This window comes from Oryctolagus cuniculus, chromosome X (assembly GCF_051225735.1).
Source record: "Oryctolagus cuniculus isolate XC-2025 breed Fujian yellow rabbit chromosome X, ASM5122573v1, whole genome shotgun sequence".
In the NCBI taxonomy this organism is placed as follows: domain Eukaryota; kingdom Metazoa; phylum Chordata; class Mammalia; order Lagomorpha; family Leporidae; genus Oryctolagus; species Oryctolagus cuniculus.
In genome coordinates, this window is record NC_142888.1 from 81,953,601 (window position 1) to 81,978,389 (window position 24,789).

At 38.3% G+C, this 24,789-nt stretch overlaps 1 protein-coding gene across 14 annotated transcripts in view; it reads right to left on the minus strand.

The window, feature by feature from the left end:
* Positions 1 to 24,789, minus strand: part of PAK3 (p21 (RAC1) activated kinase 3) — a 278,956-nt gene that overhangs the window by 77,205 nt on the left and 176,962 nt on the right. For 11 of the 14 annotated variants that reach the window (XM_089324121.1, XM_070067235.2, XM_089324119.1 and 8 more), the window contains one exon: positions 16,042 to 16,243. In XM_089324121.1, coding sequence (XP_089180247.1) covers positions 16,042 to 16,216 — 175 coding nt within the window. In that variant the 5' untranslated portion in view covers positions 16,217 to 16,243. Of the gene's footprint in view, positions 1 to 16,041; positions 16,244 to 22,900; positions 23,019 to 23,552; positions 23,704 to 24,789 lie in introns of those variants that run through there. The other 3 variants (XM_089324120.1, XM_089324116.1, XM_089324118.1) reach the window with 3 other exon arrangements.

Below are 24,789 nucleotides of genomic sequence, written 5' to 3' on the forward strand. Positions count from 1 at the left end.
GTGCCACAATGCCAGCCCCTTACGCATGGATGTTTTTTAAGTGCACCAAAATAAACATATTTTTAATTTTAATTTCCATGAATTTTTGAAGTATATTCATATATGCCATCTAACTTAACTTCAGTACAGATTTCATTTTCACTATTTTATTAATATTATCCTGACTAAACAGTGGAGTTTTAAAGGTATTTGTTGGTGCTCCTACTTCCCCCACATGTCTGTGTACTGTAGCTACCATTTATACTTGTTCAACTACCACTTATTTGTTTAGAAAGGTAAACAGACCAGTCTTCTGTCTTGCCATTCCACTGAAGGTGTCGTAACTATTCCTGCATTCTTTTATTTTTTTTTCTTGATCTCCCATTCATTCTGGACAAAGTTAACAAGCTCTCTTTCCACTTCCTTGACAATATGTCTGACTTGCCTCCTCCCTCAGTGACCATTCTTTACTTGATTGTCATTGTTTCTCTTCCTTCTACTTTTCTTAATACAGTGTTTGGCCTGCAATGAATGTTGATTCATTTCTCTTGAATTGCATCCACCCTCAGATACTAGCCAATGTTAGGTAATTAATTCCCTAATTAGTGATTGGTAGAGGCAGATGAAGATATTGCGGGAATCGACACTTTATGTAATTTGAGAGGAAGGCTCCCATGAAGTTAAAGTAATACAGTATCATAAATAAAATATTACTAAGGCCCCTCCCAGGGCTTTGAAAGTGTCCTGGACTCCCCATTAAGAGTCCCTACCTAAACATCTATCTACAGTCTTTACATCAGTTTCCATTCATGGCTTCCATGGCCAGCAAAGAAATTATCTCACTTCTCTGTTTAGTATTGGTTTCACATTTGTAGCATATTGACTTAAATGTAAATATTCCACTTGGGCTGAGTTATGTACAGAATTGGCTTAATGGTATTTCCCAAGATTACCTGAGTACCTTACAGCCCTAATCATGCCATTGTCATCACTCAGGGCTTCTTTCAGAGGAAGGAATCCCAAAATTGCTCTTCTCAGTGCTCCTTTTTTAGGGAAATGATACCACCTACCACCCAGATTACAGAAGGAATATGGTCTTAGACTTCTCCTTTTAAAGGCTCTAAGCAATGAAAAGATAATGATCCCTCTCCTTCAATATCTAATTCAAATCCAGACTAAGGCACAAAAAGGTAAGGAATGCAAATAAGCTCTGATGTTCCCACGGTAATTAATTTGGGTCTTTTTTATTATTTTTTTATTTTTTTGACAGGCAGAGTTATACAGTGAGAGAGAGAGACAGAGAGAGAGTTATAGACAGTGAGAGAGAGACAGAGAGAAAGCTCTTCCTTCCGTTGGTTCACTCCCCCAATGGCCGCTATGGCCAGCGCTGTGCCGATCCAAAGCCAGGAGCCGGGTGCTTCCTCCTGGCCTCCCATGTGGATGCAGGGACCCAAGCACTTGGGCCATCCTCCACTGCCCTCCCGGGCCACAGCAGAGAGCAGGACTGGAAGAGGAGCAACCGGAACTAGTACCCGGCGCCCCAACCGGGACTAGAACCTGGGGTGCCGGCACTGCAGGTGGAGGATTAGCCAAGTGAGCCATGGCGCCGGCCTAATTTGGGTCATTTTAAAAGTTACATATTCAAAATAAAAATGTTTCCATATTTTGGGCACCCTTAATTGGTTAGATGTCATAAGCACATGCTTACTTTGCCTTTTGAGTAATCTGGAATTGGCCCAGCTGTCCAAATCAGAACTTTGAGAGTCATTTTTTACTTCTTTATTTCTATATTAATTGGTCACCAAATTCTCTCTGTTCTATCTCTTCAATTTGTCTTGAATTCATCTCCTTCCTTTCATCTGCACGAGCCACTCTCCTAGTCCAAGGTATCAGCATTTCTCACTTGTTCTCACTGCTTCCAATTTTGCCAAATTCATTTCTCCTGTCTATGACCATATCATATTCTTGTCTTTAAGATCCTTAAATTACCTGTAAAACTCATGCTCCTTAACATGATATCCAAAAGTTTTCCATGATCTATTCCTAGCATCTCTCTGCAGCCTATATTCTTGACATAGTCCTGACTATCAGTATTCATGCCATGCTCCTTAAATGACCTGGATCTCTCTTACTTCCAAGATTTTACATATGTTAGGCCTAGGCCTGGAAAGACTTACTTCTCACCCTCTCCCCCGACTTTGTGTGGAGTACTTCCACTAGTCCTTGTTCTTGAAGACTCTCTCTTGGGATTCCTCCCCTTTGGCAAATTTTTTCCTGTATTCTATCTTCAAAGTTGAAAGTCCCTCCTTTCATTTTCCCATAAAACTACAAAGTATATGTTCTGAGCTAAGCACTTATAGCACTGAATTATTTCTTCTTTACATATCTATCTCTCTAGCTAGCATTTGGGATACTTCAAAGCAAATACTGTTTTATTCATTCTCACATTCCTCAGCACCTGCCTTGGATCTGTACACTTAAAAACTATCATTTTTAGGAAACTTGCCATGGGTGAAGTACTTCTAGTGTTAACTCATTTAATATCCACTACAGTCTTATAAGGTTTATCTTATTATTGTTGTTTTATAGATGAGAAAAAAGACGTAGTGGGGTTTAAGCATATATCTAGAGTTACACAGCTAGCGAGTGACAGACAGGATTTGAACCTAGCACCATGCCGTGTCTCTGGAGTCTAAGCTCTTAATAGCTACACTATTAATTTTTCAATAGCATTTAAAACAAGAACAGATATGATTCCCAGCCTTTAGTAAATGTTTAGTGATTTAATGGAGCCTAGATGAGAACTGATTTTTGTTTTATGTTGTTTTGTTTTGATATTTAGGCACACAAAAATGTCTATCTCCCCAGAAAATTCTGCAAACACTGAGTATTGGGCAGACAAAATTCAGCTTGATCAGATCTGGGTTGATGTTTGCAGATAGCAGAAGCTCAAACATGTATCATTTTTAAAGTCTACCTCATATATTCCACTGAAACTCAGAACAAGTCCACACATTGTTGACTGGACCACATACTTAATGACATTTAGCCTTGGGACTCTAAGTATATATGAGTTCTGGCTGTACCTCCAGGGGCCAGATAATCTCTCAAGTTTCTCATTTTGACATTTCCTCTATTCTACTATCATGTAAAAGAAAGAAAAGCCCCCTATAGTCATTTATCATCTACTATACATCTTACCTCAATGTGCTCTGCATTTCCTATAGCGTTTAGTGCTGATCTTGTCATGAACAGTTTTTCCCCTACACCTTCAATCTCTTCATTAAATCCTTTCAACGTTAGGTTCTTAAACTTCACTCTGCCTCATTCTCATGGGGTAAACAAGCGAGTGAAGGAGGGAGTGAGCGAGCAAGTAAAAGAGAACACTACTCCCAGAGATTTAGGCCCAGGTATCTTTATTTTTAAAGCTCCTCGTATATTTCTGTTATGCAAAGTACAACAATCTTAAACAATATTATCCAATGAAGGTGCCACATCATCTGATAATCCTGATGGAGGCTGCTCATTATTTCCCATCCCAAATCTTTAGGCCTCGGGGAATGGAGAAGGCAGTTTTCCACAATTTACTCCCAATTGTCTATTAGAGAAGAGTACTTCTGCCCTTTCCTGCAAGACCACTTCCTTTGAAGTTATTGCCACTTTACTGTCCTGTCTATGTCTCCTTATCCACTGGGGACTTTGAGTCACAGTCTTCCTTCCTACATTCTGTGCTTCCATAAGTCTGTGAAATATAGGATACAAATGGACAAAACCTCCTTCGCAGTCTTTCCTTAGGGCTCCCTGACCTCCTTCAACTCTAATCAACTCTATCTTCCTTCCAGGGGTGCAATTTACTCTATGGTTGACCTTTTAAACCTGTCTTCTCAACCAGGGTTGCCTATCAGAGTAATCTACGCGGTTCCATAAAGGACCAATGCCTGGGGCTCAACCAAAACTTATTGTATCAGGATTTCAGGGGATGAGACTTGGTCAAGTGATTTTTAAAACCCCAAAGATGGCTGGTGCCCCAGCTCACTTGGCTAATCTTCCGCCTGTGGCGCCGGCACTCCGAGTTCTAGTTCCGGTTGGGGAGCCGGATTCTGTCCCTGTCCCAGGCTGCTCCTCTTCCAGTCCAGCTCTCTGCTGTGGCCCGGGAAGGCAGTGGAGGATGGCCCAAGTGGTTGGGCCCTGCACCCGCATGGGAGACCAGGAGGAGGCGCCTGGCTCCTGGCTTCGGATCGGCACAGCGCGTAGGCCGTAGCGGCCATTTGGGGGGTGAACCAACTGAAAGGAAGACCTTTCTCTTTCTGTCTCTCACTCTCACTGTCTAACTCTGCCTGTCAAAAACAAAAACAAAAAACAAACAAACAAAACCCAAAGATGATGTGCAGCCAGAAACGAGAAGCACGGCTGCCCCATTTTCCTTATCCCAAATCACCTTTTCTCTAAAATACTCAACTCTACTATCTTATTCTGAGTCCAGCCTCTCATTCCACTAGCCTTCTCTTTCAAACCCTTGCTCCTATTGTATTTGTATTTTGATCTCAATAAAACCCCCATCCTATGGATCCATCTATTTTTAGCCAATTTCTCAGCTCTCTACTTGCCTAGACTCTATTGTACAGCATGTAAATTGCTCTTAAGTCAGTGCTGTGGACACTCTCACCCTTTGACTACCTCTTGCAATTTTGCTACAAAATGCTGCATGGACAGAATCCAACCATTTAGCTTCTCTATTTCTATATGGAGGCTGCTGAGAGTTGCATGGGAAAAAAAATCACACAGCCATGCAGCTTGGTACTTCTTATAAAGGCCACAGAACTTATCTTGGTTATTAGTGGTGCTTGGCAATATTTTCCTTGCCTCTTGCCAACTTCTTTTTCCCCATCTCCTCACCAAATATTTCAGAATTTCACTATTTTGTTCAAACTTCTGCTTCACCCCACCCCCCTTTCCTCACTTTCAGCCTATGACCTTCACTCTACTTCACTGAGAAAAATGGAAGGGACCAGTTGGAAACTCCTCTGACTTCATTTCCTCTCCCACCACTACACATTCTCTCCATCAGTAGCACCTTCTCTCCCCTATCTTTCTTGGAAGCAGATGGCCTAATGTGTACCATTCCACTGGTGCCCCAGATTACAGGCCCCCTCACTTCTTCAGGAATTTCCCTCCTAGAATTCTGTCCCATTTCTTTTGATATCTTCAATCTTTCCCTCTTTACTTGTACTACCCTCTTGGTTTAAAAGGCATGGCATGCTGAGATCTCACTTGTCCTTAAAACTCTTTGGCCTCTTCATATCCTCCTCTAGCTGTTATTCTCTCTCAGCCTTTTCTTCTTTAGGTTAAACTTCTTGAAAAGGCAATCTAAATTTCCTTAGCTCTCACTGCCCAAACAACTGCAATGACTTCCTGAAGACATATATTTAACCTCTTTAATGGAGAACCACTTTTCAATCCTTAAAACCATTAACCTTGCAGCCATAATGGTGTTCATGACCATGCACTTCTTTAAACTAACTACTTCCGATCTTCCTTCACACAAGTGTTTCCCAGAGTTTGTGTCTACATTTCTGGGTTTTCTCTCTCAGTTTCATTTGCAAGAGTCTCCTTCTGTTGGCTCTTTAAATGGTAGCCCCCTCCCAGGAGCTGTCCTAGGTCCTCATCTTTTCTCACACCTCTCTTAGGCTATGTTATTTATATGCTCAGTTGCAGTCACCATCTACATGAGTGAGTTCCTATCTGTATCTCTAGCCCTGACCTCTCTGCTGTACTCTAATACCATGTAATTAACTGGCTATGGGGTAGCTATTGGTAGTCTCATAGGCCCCTCATGCAACTCACAAAATTAAATTAACACTACATTCTCTTTACCTACCCCAACAAAACAAAACCTCTACTCCTCCTTTGTTTCCTATCTCCTCCTCTCATCATCTGATTAATAGCCTTGTTCTATTAATTCTGCCTCCAAAATATTACTTATGTATTGTCCTCCCCTATTCCTAATTATATTGGCCCTTAGGCCAGGCTACTGACATTTCTCACCTGCAAGACACCAACAGTCTTTCCATCCAACACATCCTCCCCATCCATTCTTCCTCCTGTAACTACACTGATATTTTAGAATACAGATCTGATACTATTCTCTTGCTTCAATGTTCCCTGATTACCTTCAGTATCAAATTCAAAGTCCTTAGCATGACATCTAACATGTACTATGAAAATAAATGTATAGATTTCAAAATAAACTTATCTTTTAATTCCATTTCCCCACAAGCTTTTTGAAGTTTGCTCATATAATTTCTCCAGGATTTGGACCCCTATTACATCCATAGCTACACACCCTACCCCTTTCTCATTCATACTCTATACATGACTTATTCTGAATCTCTTGTTGGAGTTATAGAAAGTCAACTAGTAGTGTACCATGCCTAATGCCTTCATAATGCCACTCTTTCTATCTGGAATACCATTCAGTCTTTACATGGCTTGCTCTATTCTTCCTTTATGACTCATCTCAGTTCAGTGGTCACCTCCTCTAGGAAGCCTTCTCTAACTACCTCTCTCCCTTCAGTCTTGAATAGATGGCCCTCCTCAGTACTCACTTCTATACTGTACTTACCATGTTAAATCCTAATCATTGGTTAATTTGTGTCTGTGTTCCTTACTAGGTCATCAGTTCATTAAAGGCAGGGATTTGGACTTATTCACCTCTGTGTGACCCAGAATCCACCTACTATTAGAGTGTTTGAATCAATATTTAACAAGTGAATGAACAAACAAATGAAAGGATGAATGAGTGATCTTCATGTTATGAAATGAGACCAAATATAGGGAGAAAAGCCATGCCTACTTGCTATTATGTATTCATGGAGGTGGAGACAGTGATCTAGGTCAATCAAGAAGTCTGGGGTGTGGCTGGAGAGTACATTTTAGATTGCTTTTGTAGTTAAAGTTGTTGTGTTGAAGTTGTAGTTGAAGTCACTAGTGGCCCTAGTGACTTGGTCACTTAGTTGGGTGACAGAAGCTTTTGGTGGTTCACTGCTTCTAAGTCACTAAGAGTCAGTTAGTGTCCCACATAGATCATTTACAATATGTTGCCTTTATAACCTGTAAGAATTAAAATGCCTTAGTATCTACTTAAATATAAATGAACTAGGTACTGAGGTTGTTACCTTCATTTAAAAAAATTCCAGTCTGCCCCACTCTCTGATTTGTGCATCACAGAGCACACTGTGTCATACCCTCCAGAAGGAAGCCTGCTGAAGCCCTCCTTACACTTGAGCAAAGTCTGTAACCCAGCATAGTTATTCTTATGGTACCAGTAGCCCTGTCGGTGGTGTCAACAAGGCCACATTCATTGTGAGAGCTCTGGTCCCAGAGGGACTGTTGTACAAAGGTTCTAAACTCTGCCACATCTGCTCTATCAACAAATATCCCATTTCAAGGCATATTATGAGAGGGGACCCACAGGTATTTCCTACCTCTTGGATTTACAAGATGCACATTTTCTCTCACACAGGGGAGCAATTAATTCTCTAGTTTCCACCTAATTCTTTGGTAGAATGTCATTATGTGGGCCTTCAAGTTTATTTTTCCTCACCGAAAGTATGTGAAGGCATCAAGAGATAACTACAATGTAAAACTAGGCATAAAGATAGATTTTACTGTTTACTCTATTTTTTTAAGGAAATTGACAGTGTAAGGTGGCTAAAGTATTTAAAAAGAGATTGTATATTAACAGATATATTTCTGACTTAAATCTAGTATCACAGATAAAACACATGGTGGTTTTAAACAGCAAAGAAAAGTGGTTACCAAATGAGGAAGAGGTCCCAAATCTCCTTTAAATGGTGGATTATGAAAGAATCTAATGGGAGGAATGACGTGATTCTAATGTTCTATTTTAATATAGCTCTTTAATATTTCAATTTTTATAAGTATAATTATTTTTACAAATAACAAAAATGACTTGAAAGTCCCCAAAATAACACAGGAATGGGGGTGATAATGGTTTTCATTTTCTCTTACAAAGGCAAGTTACTTGCTGATAGAAAGTTAGGCTCAGGAACTTGTGAAGATAAAGTTGTGATTACTGTCATAATTGCTGATCCATCTAGGCTTCCTTTGCTTCTGGGACAATTTTATTTTCGCATATTCCATTCACTAAAATCTATTTTCAAAACATATTAGGTTACTCTCATTTTACACCAAGCAGGAAAGTGTTTAAGAACCACTGGACTAGGAGTTGTAAGGTCTAACTTCTAGTGTGCCTTGCTTTGTTATGAAGTCATGAAATAAATTTGTAGAAGTCATTGCACCTCTCTGAACTTGTCTTCCCATAGATTGGGGAGAATCCCTGTCTCATCTCCATCATATGAAGTTTGAGGGATGTACTTTGAACATTGTAATACCTCTGCAACAGTCTTCCAGAGTACACTGTCTTGAAAAATATATGAATTAACAGGGTGACTTTTTGCTGGAGAATTGAGTAATCTGCTGCTTTTTAAACCCAATACTCCATCCTATAAGTGATGCTCTTGCAAATATAACCACCTAGAAAGAGGATTAACTGGGATATTTCAAACATTCACTGATCTATAAGAAGATTATATTATATAATTATATCTTTCCTTACATTAGCAAATCCCAGAAGTACACAGCTGGGAAGGCCTAATGTGGAAGATCCATTCTCCTCTTTTCAGAAAGAACTTCTTCAATCCCTGAGACCCAATGGAGAACCAAGAAATTTTCATTCTTAGTAATTCTAGCATCCAATTAACCTATCAGGAATTTCTTTATGTCTAGTTCCATTCCCTCTAGTACACAGAGACAGTTTCCTCCTGCCAGGTCTTCCGGGTCTATAGATAAAAGTATGTGTCCTTTATTACAGATTAAAAACTCAAAGTAGTACCTGATTATAAAAGATAGCTACAACCTGAATCTATAGGGTGGATTTTCTATGGGGATGATGGGATGGGGGACAAGAAATGATAGTCTTATATGAGCATGTCTAATCACATCCACAGTCACCATCTTCAGTAGTACCATCTTCAAAACATTCAGCAACAGTGATCATTTTGGGAAATCACTGAAAGTTGTCTTTTACTTAACTCCTTTCAGGCAACACATTCTGGTTTCAAGTTTATTTACACCCAATTCACACATACAACAATTCAGTGGAAAATGTTTGCAAAAAAAAAAAAAAAAAAAAAAAAAAAAAAAAAAAAAAAGATGAGGCAATGTGCTAACTAGACACTTCCGATCACATGGAAAATTTTATATGGTTCAAGTTTGACAGGGAAAAACAAGGCATTTGTTGCTTTTAAGAAGGAAAACAACTTCATAACCCTTAGCTACTGTCAATTTTCCTCTTCTTGCAACACTACATTGTCGTGTTGGAAATGGAGCTCTTCTGTCTTACTCTTTCTTCCCATTCATTCCCCTGAATCTTCTCCACCTCCTAATGTCCCTTTAAAACATTACTTTCTCTATTAATTTATTTCCCCTTGTTGCTTCTTTACTTCAGTGTAGACATATCTCAAGCCTATATTGCATACAACCCTTGATTTTGACTGTATGGTGATTTTAGTGGGCTACCAAATTTGTATCCCTGCTCATTGGCCTTGCAGTAGAAGCAAAGGTCCTAGCATTGAGGTAGAATTCATTCTTATGCCCCCTAGTTCCCACCTCAACAAGGAATTTCTAGAAGGAAAGGAATAGTACAGGAGGCTCCTCTCTCGTAGCACACAGAACTGACCCTGGAGGACAAGCAAAATGCCCATCGGGTTTTCTTAGGGGCAGGGCAGTGATCCCTAAATAGCACTGTTTACTGAGCTGGATGGGCTAAATTTGAAGAGCCAAGCAGAATGTAAGCACCGTTCAGGAGGTGGTAGTCTCTGACTCCTGGCTTTCTGATAATAGAATCCTCAATTAACTGGTACTCCCCCAACACTGTTGGTGCCACAATAATAACCTTGAGCTATTACAAGATCCAGAGGGTCTTCAGCATCACCAAAGAAATATTGCATACTGTTATGACACTAAGTATATTTTATTGTGCATTAATTGGATGAAAATTAGTAACGTGCATTGACCAAGACAGTTGATTAACAAGACCATAAAAGATAAACTGAGAGTTTTCCTTAATTGTTGCACAGCAAAGCTTCCTGCTGTGTAGTGTATATAGAAGATGACATACTCTAGGAATTAGAAAACAGAATATATATAAAACAACAAAACTATATACCATCTTGAAAACTTTTCACACATATGAACACACTCATTTAGAGCCTCAACTTTCTCAAGCAAGCAACATATAAGCCTTATAGTAGTCACACCAAAGGATAATATAACCCACAAAACATCTGGAAGTTAGCACTTTTCTATTATCAATAATATTGTCTCACACCATTTCTCTAAAAAAATATGAAAAGTTTTCTTTCTCTCTGAGGGGACAATAAAATAAAAGTTCACTTTTCTGGAATTTAGATGTTTCAAAACACACTGCCATCTTCTTAAGGAAAAACAAAAGCTACTGTTGGCTTTTGGATGCTAGGCACAGAGTGTACCATGCATATAATTTGTCCTGTCACAGGGCATTATTATATGGCAAAATAAGCATAGATATTGGATCCAGAGAGATCTGGAAGATTTCAGGCTTCTGTCATTTGCTATGTGACCCTAGACTGTCTATAGCGTTGAGCTTAAATTATCTCATCTGTGAAAAGAAGATAATATAGAGTGGCTGTTAAGATTAAGACTGAATTCTTGCAATGTGGTTGGCACACAGCTTTATACCCAGTCAGTAAATGGTAGCTAACTACCCATTTGTTGGGATTTGATTTATATACAAGTATCCACTCCTACACTTCCAAGAAAAGAGACTATCACATCTTTGCCACGCCCATCAGCTCCCAAATCTCTCTGGATTCCCCACAAACAGAATGCACACAAACTCTGCTCTCTGAAGACACAGATCTTCACACAGCATTGCATGTCCTCTGAAACACACCTAATGCCAAGTAAAACACAAGATACAAGAAACGTAAGCACACTTCAGAAGACAGAGACATCACACAGAACATTATCATCTCCAAATGTGGCCTCACCTGCTTCTTTCTCATATGTTCTTCCAAGCTTCAAGTCCTTAACATTGATTATTTTTGGAGGCACTATGCCATTTTCAGAATCTTGGCTGTATTCATTTGCCTCATTCCCTTCTCCTTATTGGTTTATTTATTCATGAATTTATTCATGTATTTATTTATTCATTCATATATATTTATATATATATTCCCCCACCTTGTTTCAAAATGAATGTCAGGCAGCTTACAAGAATACACAAAATACAATGTAATAGTATAAACCCCAGGTAGATAAAAAAGGAAAAGGGGAAAAAAACAGAATCCCAAACACAACAAAAACAACAAAGATAGAGACATAAAATAGAGCCTGGAAAAAAGCTAATTCATAGAATCCCATTTTAAGTGCTATTTATGGACCACAAATTTGGCTCCAAGCTTTACAGTAGTCAACAAAAGAGAACCCTAATCAGCTTCATACTTCTCAGAATCCGTATAACAAAACCACCTATTCAGGATGTCCTTTTCCTGGTCTGAACTCTACAAACTTTTCTCTAGTGAAGCATCATAAAACGGTGACAAACTGTTCCTCCTAAATCTTACTAATCCCAAAATTCAGCTCCTGTAACAGTCTCCAACAAAGATAGTTTCTCAATCTTCAAATTACCTCTATTACTTCTGATTTTCCTTTGTCTCTTGAAGTTCCATTTATTTCATGTACCCATGAAAAAGACTTTTTAAAAGACCAACAACAACCAAAAAAATCCCCTCTGCTGTCACCAAAGCAAATATTTTCATTTCAGTTAATTAATGACATTGTGACATTATTTATCATGACAAAAATTTGGAAAGGATCTCAAATATCCAACAAAAGGAAATGGTTAAATAAACCATGGTGCCAGTCACTATATATACACATCATCAAAAATGATACCTATAAAGCCTTTTTTAAAAATGTAGCAAAATATATTCATGATAAAAATGTTAAATTAAAAGGCAGGATGCAAAACTGCATATATTATTGTATTCACTATGTAGAAAAGTACATATGTGAATACGAAGAAACAGAAAAAGTCTGAAAAGAAATCCATAGAAATGTTGATAGAATTTTGGAATTTGTGACTATGGGTGATTTTCATTTTTTTCTACATGCTTATATTTCTTTTCCAAGTTTTTGAAATTGATAAACACTTTCTGTAAGTTAGGTAAAAAGTTACTTTAAAAAACAAGAATTTGAGGGCAGGTATCATGGCACAGGTGTCTAAGCAGCCACTTGGGACACTGGTATCTCTTATCAGAGTGCCTGGATTTGAGTCTTGTCTTTGATTCCAATCCAGTTTCCTGCTAATGCATACCCTGGAGGCAGCAGATGATGGCTCAAGTATTTAGTTCCCTGCCACACATGTGGGAGATCTGGATGGAGTTCCTGGAGCCTGCCTTCAGCTGGACTCAGCCCTGGCTGGTTGTTGTGGGCAATTGAGGAGTGAATTAGCAGATGGAAGATACATCTCTCTCCTTCTCTCCTTCCCTCCCTCACTCCACCTCAATCTATCTATCTGTTTTTCAAATAAATACAAATAAACATGTTTAAGACAGTTCGAAAATCTAGGCTTTTTATTTGGTTGCTTGTAAGGTTCAAATTGCTATAAAAGTAACAATAGTTCACAACTATTTGGCATTTTTAAATCTTACTTTTAGTAGCATGCTCGTATTCAGAATTACATTGTATTACCATGAATATATTGTGAGTTAGGTCTGGTGTTACTATCTTCATTTAATAGGTGATGAAACTGGGGCTCAGAGAAGCTGGCCCAAAGACACAATAGTAAATGGAAGAGCTACATGTGAACCCAAGGTCTCCAAAACCCATGTCCAGTGCTCTTTCCATTAACTCAAAACTGACTGTGGTGTTACCTAGAAGCAATGACCCCTTCTCATCCTTGAGGCTCAGGTTTCTGAACAACCTCAAAGGTAGGAAAGTTCCGCTGAGGAAGCCATGATTTTAAGAGGAAAAAAGGTGAGCAGGGGAAATGAGACTGCAAGTGAGCTTTTGAAAGCCCTCAAATATTTTTATGCACAGTAAAATAAAACAATAACAATAGTATATTACATGAAAAGCATAAACATAGTTTAAATTAGTAAAAAAAGGTTCTACACAGCTTCCATTTAGATCTGGAGATGATTTCTGGTGGTGATCACGTTTCTGTCACTCCTTATGATAGTGGAAAAATGAGGATGACAGAGAAGCAATGAACAGAGGTGGACTGTTAATTCAAATCATGGATGTCTTATGCTCTCAGAGTCATTTAAGTCCAATCTGAAATTCTAATAAGTTGCTTGTGGTTTTAACTACATTGAGCAATGAATTTACTTGGCATTACTTAACAACTTTGGCTCTTCTGAAGACACCCTGGCACTTCTTCTCTATAGTGTTCAATTAAATCATTCAAACTTTCTCTGAAGGCAGCTTATCAGTTGTCCAGTGAGGGTATTTAAATGGTACTACTTGATAATTGTGGCGTTTCTGAGATTTCTCTTTCCCAATATGACCTTTTTAAAAAGTTCAGCACCTTTTCATAGAGTTCAATTAAATCACTGAAGCTTTGTCTAAAGGTAACATTACTCATCCACCAATGGTATTAAATGGTATTTGATGATTTAAGTTGTATTGAAGATCATTTCCATCCAATATGATTGTTTTTAAAGCCACCATAGCACCTTTCTATAGAATTCTGCTAAATCACTCAAGCTTTGAACAGGTAAAATTTGATATGTAAACATACCAAGTTTTGCTACTTTCTTGGGAGATTTTAATCTCCTAAAAATTTACTTCTGTTGCTAACAGCTGCATTTGCCTCTAGTCCCATAGCCAACACGTGCCTTCATCGTCACTTATGATAATCACTTTTGAGATACTGGAAGCTTTCCAAAGATCATCTTCTAGCAATACCACTTCAGTTGCATTGGTGACTATTGGTTTAGATTCAACTTTGGCCAATGATTGCTCCTGCTACAAATGTTCATCTTCATCCATAAGTTCTTCTTAATCCAAGGATTCCTTGACTTTGGAAGGGATTGTTGAAAGATTTACATCATCTCTAGCCAAATCTTTGCTCAGGTTGCATTAACAATAGACTCATAAAATATCTAATGTCTGTTTTATTAAGAATATATAGCATTAATTATGGTATAGGAATTTCACATACTAGGATCTTCTGACAAAGAAACTTTTACAAGATTTTGAACAACAAAGTTTCATTTTAGTTTAGAATACATCTTCTTGAATGGCTGATCAAACATTGATCTTAAGGCTTGAAGGATCTGAGATATGTTATCTTGTTATATAAACAACCTTTACGTTAGGAAGCACATTGGCAAATGCAACAGACTATGAAGAACCAGTAGGATATGAAATCAAGATTTTTTTTTTACAGTCTTGTTTTTCTTCCAAAAAGTACCATTCAAATCATTCTCTGAGGAAGAGTCATCCAGACTTTTCTGTTTGCATACCAATACAGTGGAAACCTCACTCATTTTTCCCCTAAGAAAACTTGGGCATAGTTTTCTATAGATGAGTTATGGTCTCCTGAAGTATTGGCACAAAACAGACTTGTCATCCTCTCTGTTCTGGCTGATCTGTGTCAGCATCAGTTAGATCTTGCTATTCAAAAGGACAAGTAGGGTTATTTATGGGCTTTCAAAGCATGGTGGCCTCAATAGCAACAAAGATTTATGCAGGAACATAATCTTCATCTTCAATCCCTTTCTACAGCTGTAATGGATACAACACAGGAGCTGAAGGAGTAGTCGTTTCTTTGGCATCACTATCACATAAGACTTGATCTCCAGGTCATGGCACACCACATATTCTCAACTTCACCATTATATGCAGCAATTATTTTTCTATATCCCCTTCCATATCTGCCAACAAGTCTTAAAGTTCATTTTGCACAGTCACAGCTGCTTCACTATTCTTCTGTCTTCAATCCAGAGGTTTAACATTATTTCCATCTTTTCTATTCTTGTGTCAAGACAGACAAAGAATATTTTAAGTGACATCAATGTACAAGAGGCAATACTAGCTCTGAGAAGAGTTTCTGCTTTCATTATGGTACAAATTGTGTGTCCACAAACACCATGTAAGTGACTTACAAGCCTACTGGTTTTCCCTTGAAGAAGCTGATGGACAATGTCCTTTTTGTCTTCTAGAGACATCAAACTTCTTCCCCTTTGGCAACTTTTTGTGATGCCTGTGTCCTTTTATTTCCTTCCTCTCAAAAGCCACAACTACAGAAATTATTTTTAGTTTCATGTTAATAATGCAACTTGACAATTACTTACTAGAAATTTCATATCCCTAAGTAATCAGAGTGTGAGTATGATTGATATCTAAGCAACAAATGTGATCATTCAAGGATAAATGATAATATGTTGCTGTGATACTCGGTGCACATGGAGCTGATTGTATAGGGGACAAATGATAGACGAATCAGAGAGGGAAACAAATGACTCAGATGTTTTATCCCACTTTGTTATATAGTTTGAGACAATATTGTGGCAACTTGGACTGACTCCCATACACTCAATTCAAAGTCTTTAGTTACCCGAAAAGTATACATAAGTAAACCCACCTATTCTCAAATTTCCAGAAACAATAACTTACAATTAAGAAGGGATTACTGCAGACTCTACCCTAATGTAGCAGAAAGAAAGACACTGTGTATATATTCCAGACATTATTGGTGCTATGACCTCCCTTGGATTAAAAATATGGATTCAATTTTATGTGAAACACAAACACAGCAGAAGTGTATTAATCAGACATCAGTGTCTGACAAAATGCAACCTCTGATAATGCAGGTGTAAAGGTCAGGCAGGCCCCAAACAGCCAATGTTCAAGAAATGATTACTCAAGAAAGAAAGTGACAATGAAAGAATAAATTAGCCCCTTTGCAATGCCCGGCCACTGATACTTTACTTTTATCCCCTCCTCCTGGGAAGATAGAGCGAAGCCTGGCTTTCTTATTCTTCTCTTCAGGGGCCATGGGAAGCGGCTTGGAGCTGTGGTTGAGTGCTGAAGAATCCCGGTTGTTGCTATTCATCCTCAGTGGGGGAGCTGGGGGTTTCTCTTCATTATCCAAACCGTCAGACATTTTCTGTTACAACCGATTTCACAGCTCCTAAAGCAGAGGAGGAGAACACAAGAGTTAAGGACTGAGAGGCATAAAACATTCCAGTAAATATAAGGCTTTCAACATATTCATAACAAAAGCATTGGCCTCAAGATTGCTCAGGTTTTGTGTGGATCATTCTGGGACTTTCTCTTCTGGAGACCAAAAAAGTGGCTTCCACAAAGACCAACAATGCAATTTCCAAAAGAGGAAAATGAAGGCAATAATTTATGGCTGCTGCATATATACACACAGATTCACAAAGGCCTTTGGTTTTCCCACAACGAAACTCTATTTTTTGCTGTCCTTTAGCTCAGCAGGCCTTTAACAAATTATTTGCAATCTTTCTTCTTTAAAAATTCCATCCTGGCCGGCGCCGCGGCTCACTAGGCTAATCCTCCGCCTAGCGGCGCCGGCACACCGGGTTCTAGTCCCGGTCAGGGGACTGGATTCTGTCCCGGTTGCCCCTCTTCCAGGCCAGCTCTCTGCTGTGGCCCGGGAGTGCAGTGGAGGATGGCCCAGGTGCTTGGGCCCTGAACCCCATGGGAGACCAGGAAAAGCACCTGGCTCCTGGCTCCTGCCATCGGATCAGCGCGGTGCGCCGGCCGCAGCGCGCCGGCCGCGGCGGCCATTGGAGAGTGAACCAACGGCAAAGGAAGACCTTTCTCTCTGTCTCTCTCTCTCTCTCACTGTCCACTCTGCCTGTCAAAAAAAAAAATTCCATCCTGCTGATCATAATGCTCAGGTGGCATAAACTCCTCAAAGTCTGGAACTGACATATGTATGGCCATAGATTTTTGATGGCCCACAACAATGACTTTTTAGCCACTTTAACATCGGGATGTCCTTGGCATCTATTTCTTCTGTGTGTGCACCTGATTCACACAATGAACTCATTCCATGGTTTCTATGCGAATACACTTAGAAACCATACCGTAGCTCTGGCAGTTTCAGCAGAGTTGGAGTGTACTGTTAGGGCAAACAATGCTCCTCACTGTCTCCCAAGCAAGTAGACAACAAATGTGGGCCAAATTCTACCATGAGCAAAGAGAGCTCAGAAGAGAACCCTGCGTCTGAACAGATATAACATAAATTTACTCCCTGTCATATTTTATGCCCTGCAAGAGCAAACAACAAGGGAGTTAACAAAGGTAATCAACCAGGTTGCAAGATTCAGTCAGGGTTTTAGAAACTTACTTGCTCTCAACTCCATTATTCCTGTGTCCAGGTCTGAATGCATTCAGGTCTCATTACACTGGGAGTATAAAGTGAACTGGGAAAACATGTCCACCCCAAAGAAATGCATCTGTCTCCAGGTATTTCCCTACTCTATTCCAAGTCCTTCCATTAGGACCTGACACTTGACAGCACAAGTCAGGGGTTAAGAACACTTCCAAGTGAACCTCCAATTTAAATATGTGGAAAATCAAACCCATTTTAACAAAATCTCTGTAAATTTATCAAGTATTACCTGACACTAATTTACGGGTATAATAACTCTCTGAAAATGATAGCATATAGTTTTATTCCAAAAACATTCAGTATAAACAAAGGTAAGTCCAATAACAATAACAAAATCAGGAGTCTCCTTATTAATGCTTGTAATGAGAAAGCATGTAGATTGATATTTGTCCCTTTAGTAGTTACAACATACTTATTATTTTCAGTAATAAATGCTGTTACATCATATTATGTGGAGAATTTTTAAATATTGCTATGTTCTAAATTCTCTCAAATACAGTCTATAATTATTCAAGAATAAGATAGTATTAATATCTTCTCCACAGGTACAGCTGATTGTCGACCAACAATGACTCACTTGATGTTGATTTGTGCATGAGATCCATTTTTTTTTGCCTAAGTCTTATGGTTTGCATTATCTTAAATGAGGTAGGACCCATTCTATATTTATTCAGTAATTATGATAGTGAAAATACTCAGTAATATATGTTTTGTTGTCGCCACCCCCAACAATTTGATATGCCTCATATTTCCCTATATAGATGAAACTACAGCATGAGATACAAAGAAAAAAACAACTGGAATGTCAAGGATACTACTTGTATCAGTAAATATTTTAGCTAGAATATCAATTATTTTTTGCATTTTGATTTTTGGTCCTTTTAAATTCATTGGTTCTCTAAAAGAAAAGTGAGTTTAAAACTGACTTCAGAAGGTGGATATTAAGGCACAGTGGGGTTAACCTGCCATTTGGGACATCTGCATCCCATATCAGAGTGCCAGCTGGAGTCCCTGCTCCTCTATTTCCAATACAATGTATTGCAATCCTTTCAAGTAGATGAAAATAAAAAATAAAACTGACATCACCAATGGTATTACTCTGCATTGGACAGGTTCATGGTTTCAACTTAGTCACTGAGAATAATTTACCACCAAAAATAAGGCAATAGTTTATTTGACTGTCCTTGGTTCAAAAATAATGCCCCAATATGAGGTAATTATTACATTAATTTCAGATATGCAAAATTTAGTTTGGGAAAAATAAAATTTGGAAGTTATTGCAAAGGAACTGAATATTCCAATAGATATACCTAGAAAACAAATTTCTTAAGGATGTCTCACAGGGAGAAAGAGTCACCATTTTCTAGATGATATGTATTTCATGATGACATATTACTTACCTTGAGATGACAGAAGTCAGAGAAACATGCATGACCTCCTTAAATCAAAGCTGACCTTGAATAATAAGGCAGAAGTCTGGGACAGACAGGGTTCTAGTGCAACTATATAATATAAAAGTCTGTGCTCCTTTGTTCTTGATAAACAGGTGTGGCTAACACAGAGTGGCCTTTTTGTTTCTAATTACTCTCACTGATCAGGGAAGTAAGTAAATGTCTTGCTTCTTTTCAGGCTGCCTGATCATGCTGACCCTGTTTGACCACGTATATATTAAACTGAAAAGAAAGGGCCTCTTAGGGTACAAGTTCCACACTATTCCATATTGCACTAGACATCCCTGACCACAGTTTCAACAACACATACTCACTGCAGTCAGCATCACAGCATTCTGCAAAGGACCTAGTTAATATGGCATACCTTTCCACTGCTCCCCAAACTGGAATTATTTTAACTCCGTTCAACTCATCAGCTGATCATAAAAAGAGTTGTAATAAACCTTTTATAATATAGAAATGAAATAGAAGAACCTATTTCCAGTTCCATACAGAGAAATAATCTCTCTCTTTACCTAGACATTTCAATTTTTGTTTTGTTTGAATTATCCTGATATTACTTTAGTTTTGCACTATCCTTTAGAAGGCCTAATCAATAATCATCTTGTAATTACGATTTGGTGACAAAAGAAGAATTTGCAGGGAGTTTTTGTTATCTTAACCCACCTCCAAAGCACACTTTTAAATCAGTGGAGAAAAGTTAGTGATCTACAAGGAAGGCTTGCTGATAATATTTGCTTCCCAAGCAGACAATATCTCCTACTATTCCACAAATGTAGAACAAAATGGTATTCTGTTATGTTATATTTGTAAACAATGCCAATTTACCAAGCCAGATCCTCCCCTGAGAGTTTTCTACCAAGGATACTATTAATGGATTGCTGGTTCAATCTGCCTATGATGTCATTATTTCCAAGATCTTGACAGAGATTTGGGGTGATTGTAGGCTCTATTTCAAGAATTGTACAAAAACACCATTATTTGCTAGGAACACAACAACAACAAAAACCCTGTTTATCTTCAAAGTTTAACTGTTGTCATTCACTTTTTCAACAGAAAGGAAATTTACAAGTGAGTTGCACATTGGATTTAGTCACAGGCCAATTGTTTCTCATTGTGAACCTGGGCCTTAGCATCACAGAGAAACAGTTAACTATAATGGATATCCAGCAATAGTTTATATCTGTTCACAGGTTGATTTCACACTTAGCTACTATTTTTTTCAGAGATAATTCAAATGGCTTCTGTGGAAGGTGTATGTTTTAGATTAAGTTCTTGAGACTTACTGTGGCTTACCAATGTTCTGTAGTTACAGTTGAAATTCATCAGTAATAAAGAAAGAGACAGAAAGAAAGAGAGAAGGGAAAAGAAGAGAGAGAGAAAGGAAGGGACGGAAGATGGAATACATTATATTCTTAGAGTTGTGTCTATGAACTATGTTGAATCTGTTAAAAATAAATTAAAAATAAATAAAGAAATTAGAGAAATGAGCCTTGTTTCATGGTCACTGAGTCAGAACCACTCCCCCACATCTCCAAGTATTATCCACCTTCTCGTTCTTTTCTCTTTTTCTATCTCCTTTTCTCCCCCTCTTCCCTTGCAGTGCCAAGAGTTAGGGCACATCCACACAGGAGGATACAACAACATACACACACAGCCCTTTGTTCACTTGCTTTTTGACTCATCGCTTTACTGCAAAGTGTTTTAGAAGAACAGCATTATAAAGATGCATGGCAATTGTAGATTAAATGATTAGGAATTATATACAACTATTACCATTCCCTCATTTCTCTAGAAATACATTCTTTTAATTATTTCAGTGTCAAAATCAGGGAATGCTCACTAGGTTTTTTTTTTTTTTTTTAAGCCACCAAATTGCATGGATCCAGAATGAAGGGGAAAGATGGGTAATCAACATACTGTAGCTAATGTGACCAAAATCCATACTATGGCATATGTATTGAATTGGATGCAACCAAAAAATGCCAATTGTGCCCATTTGCCATGGGCACTCTAACCAGGTATGTGAAGGGCAACAATCCAGAAATACTGGTCCTACAACTTGCAAGGCTATCTATTAAGCCATGGCAATTGAAATAAACATTTTCATCAGATCCAGTACCACCAGAGACACATACAGAAATGACCATGTCTGTGTTATTCTGTTTGCCTTCAAAATCTAAATAGCTATTTATTTGCATATTTCTTCCAATGAAAAACAAATATTGCCCTCATTTCAGAAACAAAAGCCCAAACCAGCAGATTCAGAGCCATGATCTAATGAACCCAGAGACACAATGAAATCACCAGCCATACAAGGCCATCAACAGAAACTAGTGAGTGTGGCAATATTGTTTAATATCCTTTTCATATCAAACTAGAGGATCTAACAAAGGATTAAGAACAACCCTAAGAGAAACCTCTAGGTTGAACTTCCTAAGGTTTCTGATATACAAACATGGAGAAAGCTTGAGCTTATGGGATGACAGCCTCACAGAAATAAACTTATCCAAGTACATATGAAAGAAGACATACTTTAGGACCTCAAAAGCATAGTAAACTGGTAAAAGAACTCTCACTATGTTAAAACATGACAGTACTTTCAATTTTTAAAATAAAGAAATCCTTTATAATGCCAATTAGCTTTATAGATAAAGAAGAATAGAACTTTTAATGATAGTCAGTATTCAATTAACATAGACTTAAAGGATGTTTCCTTGGAAATGCTGTCCAACAGAACTTTACTTTGTCTATGAGGATGAAGTTGCGCCTTTTACTATCAGAGTGAAATGAACACTGAATTATCCTTTAGTGCAGAGAAAAAAGATCCTGGTGTTACATCTGCTGGCTTTTTCCTAGGCTCCCTTGTAACGATTGCTAGCTGACTAGCCTATGCTCACACTAAACCAGCTTTATCTTGGATGCACTTATTAGTAAATGAACAAAACAGCTCACTTATAACCAAAAATGCAAGAATGTGTAGTAGACTTTTCCTTAATTGCCGAGAGAGAGAGAGCAAGAGAGAGCGAGAGAGCATCTAGCTTTCCATAAAGGGGACAATGTCCTATGATTTTAAACCAATTACTTGTTTCACAAAACTTACATCTGAAGATTTCTAGTTAATTTTCAGACATTAATTCCCATAATATGCTAAGATGCCAAAGAGGCAGGAGAATGAGACAAGTTTGGGTCTCCCTGCACCTATGATCCTTCACTGCCATTCCGAGACTAGGTAGACACAGGAAAGTCTAACCACAACAATATCCAGCTAGATGAGCCCTACTTGGCATTTTCATCACCTTGCCTCAAGTTATACACAGTCATTATGCATACTATTCCTCTCACCAGATCACAAACTTCTTGAGGATGAGTTCCCCTTAGTTAAAACTGTGTTCCTTCACATTATCTAGAACAGGGTCTTGTTCCCAAAGGACATTACAAACACTTATGAGGTAATAAAATGGAACCCTAGGCATTCTACACATTCATTGCAGCTACAAGTAGGTTCATCATAATGTTGAATAAGCCTATAGGTCTATTTGTAGCAGACCTGAGTCAAGAAAGTATGTTTGGAAATAGTGGCACTAGCCTAACTGCCAAGCAAATGGGCATCGTTTAGAAACCAGCTAACAACTGATTACAAACACCTCATTTTTAAACACACAACTTTGTAATAAATATATAAAGAGCTGCCATGTTATGCTCCTATTTGAGCCTGACATAAATATTGCAAAGAAAGTAGTATCACCCACATTTCTCACATGAGGAATACACAGATCATAGAAGTTGAGTCACTTGCCCAGGGTCACAGAACAAGTATAATAACCAGGACTAGAACCTCTTAAACTCTTGACAATTTCCTTTTCATGACACATTACATCAATACAAGGTGTATTCAAGTAAACCTATAAACTCACATACACTCTTCATATATATTCATATTCTCCCAAAATATTCATATAACAGGACTTACTGATTTCAATTGCTTTTCCAGTCCAGAGACCCAATGTTACGAGATTTACTGACAAAACTCCATCAGGTTTTGTTGTACCAATTCTTAGACGGCCTTGTTTTGGAGCTTGCCTCTTCTGGGGCACTCACCAAGGGAACTCTGCTATCAGAGACAGGGGTGTGCTGTTTCAGAGAGCCTTGCCAGGGAGATACCATTACAATGTGTAATGGAGGGAAGCCATTTCTAAGATCATTTGATCAGGAGGAGCTGAGCTACTTGTTAGGCAGATTTGCAAAAGCAGCTGGACAAGCAAGGGAGGCACTAGCTCTTTTTACAGCCACCCAGTTTCAATCTTAGATCATGCAAGAGATAGCTGACTGCTGACATATATACAAGCACGCATACACAGAATACATTCATGTTCTCTCTCATACATACAAGAAAATGAAATTGATCCTGCTGTACTCTTGTTCTCTGCTAACATTTTTATGAGTAACTGCTACTGTTTTCAGCAGGAACTAAACATTAATTGAGTCTAACAATCCAGTATATTATATCTGCAAATTTTAATGTCAGGCTGCAAATATGCAAATTGATAGGTGTATCCCAGCATCCAGACCTCATATACTGCATATGTTACAAGGGACAAATAGTCCATTTTCAAATGACTTACATTTCTAAATGTATGCAGTACCATACTTCATTCTTCATTGTGTATGTTGCATGAGTCAAGGCCAAGAAAATGCTAATCACTATCTTGATGTGTATTTACAGACTGATGCACTATTACAGGTTTCAGCTTTCCATTTACATTATGGATGATTCTACAAAGAGAAAATAGGATGCATAAAGAACAAAGGTAGAAATATTTTAAGCATAAAACATAGAAGTAATTACCTTAAAAGAAGATGCCTCAAAGAAATGAGTGAGAAAAAGAAAAGAGAAACAGGACCTAGTAATAAAATATACCCTAGTTCTCAAACACTGACTGCAACATCCTTGGGAACATTCAAATTGAACAAATTTGATGTAGACTAACTGCCCAAGTGAGCAAGATATCGTAAACCAATGTCTTTAGTCTCTGGAGTTCCAGTTTCTTTTACTACGCATGGATGATAATTATACACTTCCCTGATCCAGCTCAGTGAAAGATGCACAAATATTATTTGGGAGCTATGGTTAAGGAAAGGGAAATATCTATAAAAGCAGGCTTCCCTCAAGTAGTGAAGGAAGAATAGAGATGTCATACAACACACTTTTCATCTAGTCTACTTCACAAATGGTTGCAGATAAAAATACAGTTGGTTACAGCCTTAGTTGTAAAAATTCCCCAGCTCTTGTTTGTGTGATCTCTTTGGTTCTTAGTTCTATCATTACGATCAATTGTGAACAGAAATTGATCACTGGGACTAGTGAGATGGCATTGGTACATGCCACCTCGATGGGATTGAATTGGAATCCCCTGGTATGTTTCTAACTCTACCGTTTGAGGTAAGTCAGCTTGAGCATGTCCCGAATTGCACATCTCTTCCCTCTCTTATTCCCACTCTTATATTTAACAGCGATCACTTTTCAGTTAAGTTTCAGCACTTAAGAAGAATTGTGTATTGATTACAGTATTCAACCAAAAGTATTAAGTAGAACAAACAAAAAAATACTAAGAGGAATAACATATTAAGCTGCTCATGCTAGCTGATAGAATCAAAAAGGGAGAGAATGATCCAACATGGGAAGTGAGATACACAGCAGACCCATAGAATGGCAAATGTCCTAAACAGCACTCTGGCCTCAGAATCAGCCCTTAAGGCATGCGGATCCGGCTGAAAGGCCCATGAGAGTATTTCAGGCATGGAAAGCCAAGACACTCTGGGGAAAAAAAAATAAAACCTAAATGAAAGATCTCCACGAGT